At 24.9% G+C, this 8,011-nt stretch overlaps 1 protein-coding gene across 1 annotated transcript in view; it reads left to right on the top strand.

The window, feature by feature from the left end:
* The first annotated feature begins 1,387 nt into the window (after positions 1-1,387).
* The window catches only part of LOC117170042 (conserved oligomeric Golgi complex subunit 8), a 40,308-nt gene continuing 33,684 nt past the window's right edge, over positions 1,388-8,011 (top strand). The window contains exons 1-4 of the mRNA XM_033356564.1: positions 1,388-1,578; positions 1,691-1,762; positions 4,194-4,318; positions 4,713-4,988. Coding sequence (XP_033212455.1) covers positions 1,524-1,578; positions 1,691-1,762; positions 4,194-4,318; positions 4,713-4,988 — 528 coding nt within the window. The 5' untranslated portion in view covers positions 1,388-1,523. The remainder of the gene's footprint in view (positions 1,579-1,690; positions 1,763-4,193; positions 4,319-4,712; positions 4,989-8,011) is intronic.

Below are 8,011 nucleotides of genomic sequence, written 5' to 3'. Positions count from 1 at the left end.
CCCCCCCCCCCCTAGGGGAAATTTCCCATCTCGTTACATTTTCTACCTTCATTTCACCTACTTATTCTTCCCTCTTTACACTACTTTCCCTCAATTCTTAGCACTGTCCCTTCCCTCATTTCCCGTCATTTTATCTACTGCCCCTATATTTCCCTACTTCCCGTCATTTTCCCAAATCCCTCTACACCTCACATTTCTCCTACTTCACCTACTCCTTCCATAATTCCGCCTTCATGGAAAAAAATACTACGTACGGACGTACGGATACCAAAACGGAACTATCTACAACTATATATGGGCTTCTTCCTGGGGTTACGAAAACCTAGAAATAAAACTACATAAAGTGTTTTTTTTTACAAAATAGAATTCTTCTGAAAGTTTAACGAAACTAGAAACTTTTCGAAATTTCGAATATTCGAAACAATAACAGAATTATTATAGTTCATTTTTTATTTTGTTAAGCTTCAAATTTATATATACTAAATACCAGCCTTGTCCCTCCACAGTGCCCCAAACATGACCCAAAAATAAAAAACCACATTTTTACGGGGGGTAAGGTTGAGTTAAAAATAAAATTTATTAGTATGGTTTTTTGGTTTTTATTTTTCGAAAATTAAAATTTTTCCCACGTTAATTTAAAAGGATTTTAAAGTACGCAATTGCACGTGCGTGTGAATGTTTAATTTTTTTTTAAAACTACAGATTTTGTTTCTCAGGAAATGGAAACTTTTATTAATACTAATATTTATTGGGTAGACTATTGAACAATTTGATAGCTTTGATATAGCTGTTTTTTGCCATTTACAGTTTTGTACATTTTCGGTATTTTTATACTTTTATTTATACTATTGAACTTGGGAAATTTATCACTGTTAACATTATATTAGTAGTGTTCATATGCAAATATATGCCTAAGGTTCACTGGGGTTTCACTTACGAAAGTATTTTTATTTACAATGCTCAATATTCGATTTTGAACATTTTGCTCCACCCCAATCAATTATTCCATAATTTATAATACTGTGAAAGAAAGCATAATTGATCATTCTTAGTATATCAGTTTGCATAAATTTAGAAATTTTGTAAAAGATATAAATTAAATACCTGGAATAACGGATAAAAATATTACATTTTGTTACATATTGTTTTGAGAGTTTCAAATTGTGGGATTCTACCAATTTTTTGTAGTTATATAAAAAGTTATATAAAAATTGAGAGAATTTGAAATTTCGGAAATTTTGTTACCTCGGGGATTAATTAAGTTCTTTTTTTTTTAATTTATGATATTTTTTGCTAAAATTATCTCATTCACAATTTCAAAAAAAAACAAAACGTTTAAATTTGTAGTTCGAAATATCCTCACCAGACGCTACGTGTTATTGACATACTTTGATATAACCTCAAAACTTTGACAGATGCAGATGTAAATAGTTTCCCAGGATAAAGGATTTAACCGAAATATGTTTGAAAAAAGTTTTTCCAAATAGTATAATGTTTAATTAAGAATATCAGTGAGGATTAAAATGGATATCGAAACTGAAAAAGTTATAGAATTGGTATTTCCAGAAGGAATTCCAGGTTAGTTTTAGTTTTGATATTTATTTTAAACAAACTGATTAAAGTTGGTTTTCTGGTTATATTTTAAGTAATCTACTTTTCTATAATTGGGGATTCCACAATTATTTTCCAGAATCGTGGAAAGAGAATCCAGATTTTTATCAGTATTTGTCAAAGCTCGGAGCTTTTGATATTGATCAGTTGAGTAAGTAATGAATAAAATAATAAGATTATTAGTATTTAGGTAACAAGGGTGGATCTTGAGAGGAGCGAATGGGATGATAGCCCCCCCCCCCCTTCCGCCAACCCGAGTTTTAAGAAACCGAAAGTAAAATTTGAAGATTTTTTAGTAAATAAAGATGAATTTTCAACAAAAAACATAGATTTTTAACCAAATAATTGCATTTTTAAGCAAGAATACGAGCTTTTTAGAAGACAGTTGAATTGTCAATTAAATAATTATATTTGCACCGGGAAGATTATTTTTTAACAAAAAATGCATAAATTTGGAACCTAATAGGGAAATTTTCAAGCTAAAAAAGCGAGCCTTCTACAAAACAGTTCAATGTTCAATTAAATATAATTAATTGGTTGAGAATTTAACTTTTTGGGTAAAAAATAACCTTTTCGTTGAAAATTCAATGATTTGGTGAAAAATATATGTATTTTGTCGAGAATTCATCTTTTTTAATAGAAAATTATTATTGTTGTTTAAAAAGTTATCTCTTTAGTCAATAGCGTAATTATTTTCAGCCAAAAATTTAAGCAAATAATTAAATTTTCCTCTAAGAAGATTACTTTTACACCAAAAATACGGATTCTCAACAATGTATGTACACAGAATTTTAAACAAATAGTTGCATTTTCTAGCTAATAATAACAGTTTTTTTTACAAATAATTTGAGTTTGCCATCAAATAATTACACATTTGACCAAAAAGATTATTTTTAACCAAGAAGATTAATTTTTTATTAAAAAAGATGAATACTTTTTAGAAAACAGTTAAATTGCATTTCGAACCAAAAAGATAAATTCTCAACTAAAAAGATTAATTTTCTAGTAAAAGTTCGAATTTCGAACAAAATAAATAAATTTTTAATCAAATATTTCTATTTTCAAACTAATAGGATGAGCTTTTTAGAAAACAGTTAAATTTTCAATTCAATTAATTACATTTGGAATTAAATAATTACATTTTCCACCAGATCCATGTTTTCAACCAGGAAGATTAATTTTCTAATAAAAAATAAGAATTCTCAACAAAATACATAAATATTTATTCTAACCAAGAAGATGATTTTTTCATTAAAAAATACTAATTCTCAACAATATACATCAATTTTGAAACAAATTAGTGGAATTGTCAAGCTTAAAAGGCGAGCTTTCTACAAAGCAGTTGAATATTTAATTATATAATTAAATTTTCAACCAGGTAAATTAATTTTGTAATAAAAAAAAACGAATTTTCAACAAAATATATACATTAAAAAAAATAGTTGCATTATCAAGTAAGAAGATCTTTTTTTTACCAAAAAGACCAATTTCAAAGCAAATAGATAAATTTTGAACCAAATAGTGCAATTTTCAAGCTAAAAAATACGACCTTTTACAAAAAAGTAGAATTTTCAGTCAAATAATAACATTTTCAACCAAAAACATTTTTTCAACCATGTTGTTGAATTTTCAACTTTTAAAAACGAATCTTCCACAAACCAGTAACATTTTCTAACACATAGTTGAATCTTTTCACCAAATTATGAAATTTGAAAGACAAAAGACAAATTTTGTATAAAAAAAAAACAGTTGAACTTTACACCCAAAAATATGAAATTTCAACAAATAAGTTAATTTTCAACAAAAGAGATGAATTTTCCACTAAAATTATGAATCTTCAGCTAAAAAAAAAATTCCTAAGAATGTAGTTCCACTTTCAATCAAGGAATTGAATTTTTAACCTAAAAAGAAGAATTTTCCACAATAAAATTAATAGGAGATATTTTACCGAAAAACTATTTTAATTTTAAATAAAAAGTAATTAAATTTAACCAACATATAAGACATTTTAACAAAATAGTTGAATCTCCAACCAAACCTGAATAATTTTCAACCGAACAGTTGCATTTTTACTAAAAAAAATTATTTTCCGCCAGAAAAGACGAATTTTCAACAAAATGTATAGATTTATGACCAAATAATGGAATTCTTAACCACGAATATTAGTTTCTTACCAAAAAAATACGAATGTTCAACCAAACAGTTGCGTTTTTAACTAGAAAAATTTATTTTCTACCAGAAGAGACGAATTTTTAATCAAATAGTTGAATTTTTAGTCTAAAAATGATCTCTTTTCGACCAAAAATTGTTTAGTTAAATTTTAATTACAAACAAATAATCTTTTATTTATAATAGTAAACTTTTTACAAACCAGTCGAATTTACAATCCTTAAAAATGATTTTTTAAGAAAAAAATGTAATTTTCGACGAAATAGTTGAATTTTCGAGACTCATGTTAAAGCAATGCAATTTTAAGAGTGTAGTATATTTTTTTACCAAGGTTATTTTTCTGAACAAATTTTCTGGATCCGTCCTTATTAGACATTATGGCAATTTTATATATCTTTCATTTTATCTTCCAGATAAAGAACCGGATCATTTAGTGGATGAGAAAAATGCAGTCTTGCAAAATACCCAGGAACTCGTATTTGCTAATTATAAAACTTTTATCCAAACAGCGGAGAATTCGCGGGAAATATTCAAACAGGTATATTGAATTAAACATTTTTTATACACAAAAAATTAAATAATTACTGCCCGTTAAATATTTAAAAGTCAGCGTTATTTGCAGGTTTCAACATATTTTCCTGGTTATTTTAATTTCTCAGATTGAAATTGAGTATTTCAAATTTTCCAATTTTTAATTCTAAATCTTCAAATTGATCGAGTTAAAAACTCATATTAAAAAGTTAAAATTTTTTAAAAAAAAATGAATGGACTTAAATGATTTTATTTAATTAAACAATTTTAAATTTTAGGTCTCAAAATTACATATTTTTAAATTTCAAATTAAACCTAGAAAATTGTTAACGAAGTGAAAATAAAAAAAAAACATTCATTTAAAATCCAAGCTTAATTTACAATTAAAATTCTGATTTCAGTTCAACGAAACAGAAACGAGATTAAACGTTCTCATAAAAGATATTCCCCAATTTATGGAAAAATGTCAGTCTTTTTGCGATGCATCCAAAGATATAAATTCCCATCGCAGACTCAACAGTTTGACTTTAACAAGAAATGCAGAACTTCTCGAAATTTTGGAAATGCCCCAACTTATGGAATCTTGTCTAAGAAGCAACCAGTACAACGAGGCTTTAGAATTGTCTCAATACGCAAGACAGTTGGGCGCCAAACACGGTGACATCCCCATTATTTCTGTAAGACATTTTTTTCTTTAATTTTTAATAATTTCAGATAATGGAAACATTCATAAACTACGTTATCAATTTTAGGATATTCAACCTTATTTTTCACGTTTATTCTGATTTTTATTACTTTCTAATAAGTTCGCACTATAGTGAGTAGAATTTTAGATCACAAAAAAAACTTTTAAAAAATTGTCTTATAATGAATTAACAAAATAGTTTAATTTTCAACCTGCAAGGATGAATTCTCACCATGAATTTAATTTTTAAACAAGAGGGATGAATTTTCAACACTATAGTCGAATTTTAAACTAAAAATATTTTTTTAACCATAGATGGAATAGCTACCCTTTCAGTTGAAACAAATTAATTTTCTACTACGTTAATTCAATTAAAAAACACGATTTTTTAACAAAATAGTTGAATCCTCAAACAGTATAATGATTTTTCCAAAAAGATCAATTTTCTGATCAGAAAGATGATTTTCAACAATATACATTAATTTTCCATAATAAATATACATTTTAATTATAATTTACAATTATAATTATATTTTATAATTTAATGATATTTTATAATTAAAATCATAAGTTTCCATAATAAATATAAATAGTTCAATCTTTACCAAAATAGTGGAATTTTCGACCAGAAAATATGGATTTTTTAAATAAATAGTTTAATTAAAAAAAAGTTGAATCCTCAAGAAAAATGATTTTTCCAAAAAGATCAATTTTCTGTTTAAAAAGACGATTTTCAACAATATACATAAATTTTCCATAATAAATATAAATTATAATTATAATTTACAATTATGATTATAAGTTACAATTATAATTATAAGTTTCCATAATAAATATAAATAGTTCAATATTTAACAAAATATTTGAATTTTCGACCCGAAAATATGGATTTTTACCAAAAAAAGTTAAATTTGTGTAAAGTAATTGATTTTTTAAATAAATAGTTGAATTTTTAACTAAAAAATAATATATTTTAAATAAAAACTGGTATAGTTGCATTTTCAGTTAAAAATTAATTTTCAACAACAAATAAAAGCATTTTCTACCAGTTTAATTGAACCAAAAAGATTAATTAAGCCAAAAAGATGGATTTTTAAAAAACAAGAATAATTTTATATGTAAGAAGACGAATTTTTAGCAAAATACATTAATTGTCTACAAAAAAATGGAATCTTCCACCCAAAACGAAATATTTGAACTTTCTACTAAAATAATTCAGTTTTTAACTAATTAGTTGAATTTAAAAAAAGTGTAAGTTTCAACAAAACATGGAATAGGTATATTTTCCGTTAAAAAATTAACTTTCAACCTAAAATTGATTTTCTACAAGTTAACTTGAATAAAATAGTACAAATTTGTAACGAAATATTTGAATGTTTGCCTAAAAAAGATGACTTAACAAAATAGTTGATTTTTCAAAGTACAAAGAAAACTATCGGTATTGAACCCGTAATGTAATAGTTGCAATTTTAATTCATAATATTAATTTTAATTTTAAAAAAAATTTTAAATGTTCGAATTTAAATGAAAAAGTTGAATCCTCAAGAAAAATTATGGTTTTTCAAAACAGATCAACTTTATCCAAAAGGTTAATTTTATACAAAGTATTCCATTTTTAAATAGTTTAAGTTTTAACAAAATAGTTTAACTTTCCACCTGACATTATTGAAAAAAAAACTAAAAAAAATTTCAAAGTATCTATTTTTTTTGAAGAAAAAGTTTAATTTTTAACAAATTGTTGAATTTTCTAATAAAATAGTTGAATTTTTAACTAAAAAAGATAAGTTTTTAACCAAGAATGATAGTAGTTACATTTTCAGTTAAAAAATTAATTTTGTTGTATTTAAATTAATTTTTAAAAAATATGTGTTTTTAACCAAATATTTCAATCCACAGCAAAAGGGGTAATTTTCAACAAAATATATACATTTTCCACAAAAAAGTTAAATTTTTCAAGCGACACAGAATTTTTACCAAAAAACTTATTTTTTTCAAGTAAATTTTTTAGTTTTAAACCACATAGTAGAATTTTCTACCAAAATAGTTGAAGGCTATATACAATGATATGAATTTTTAAACAAAAAAAGGACGTATTTTTTATCAAATAAAATTATTGCCTAGCAAATTATTCAATTTTCAAATCAAAAAGTTTCTACAAAGCAGTTCAATTTTTACAATAAAAAAAGTGATTTCTTAACGAAACCTGCAGTATTCGATATTCTAACGAAACAATATTTGAATTTAAAATAAAAAACAGTTGAATCAAACCAAAGAAGACGAATTTTCAAGAAAATGGTTGAATCCTCGCCATAATACACGAATTTTCAATCAAACAGTTGAATTTTAAAATAGAAAAGATGAATTTTAAATGGAAAATAAAAATTTTCAACCAATAATGGATTGGTTACATTTTAAGTTTGGAAGAAACTAGTTTAATTTTCCACTCTAAAGACAAATTTCTTACAAAAATGATGAATCTTCATAAAAAATTGAGTTTTAGCAAAGTAGTTCAACTTTCAACCAGGTAGTTGAAATTTTACACAAAAATATGAATTATCAACGAAAAGTGTAATTGATAATATTTCAACCAAAAAATATTTAGGATATTTAATTTTCATTAAATGAAAAAGATGAATTTTCAACTAAAAAAAAAAACACAAGATTTAACTAAAAAGGATAAATTTTCAACTGCAAATGTAATAGTTAAATTTCCAGTTGAAAAAAAGTTTTTCAACCAAAAAAACGAGTTTTCCACCAAAGAGATCAATCTGCAACCAGAAAGATAAATTTTTAACAAAGTAGTACTTTTTCAATCAAATAGTAGAACTTTTAACAAAAAAAAATTTTTAACTAAAAATCGAGTAAAAGGGGCAGGTTTTTCAAAACGGGGGAAAAAAAACAGATATTCCTTAAAAAGGGGAAACGAGGGCGATATGGGTAAAAGTCGCAAACTTTCTTAAAAATTATCATCAAGAAATGTACTAAACAGTATCTACCAATCGTAATTTTGTGTGT

Source organism: Belonocnema kinseyi, chromosome 1, assembly GCF_010883055.1.
Source record: "Belonocnema kinseyi isolate 2016_QV_RU_SX_M_011 chromosome 1, B_treatae_v1, whole genome shotgun sequence".
Taxonomy (NCBI): Eukaryota; Metazoa; Arthropoda; class Insecta; order Hymenoptera; family Cynipidae; genus Belonocnema; species Belonocnema kinseyi.
Note: the sequence above shows the minus strand (reverse complement) of the source record. Positions and strands in the feature narration are given on the sequence as shown.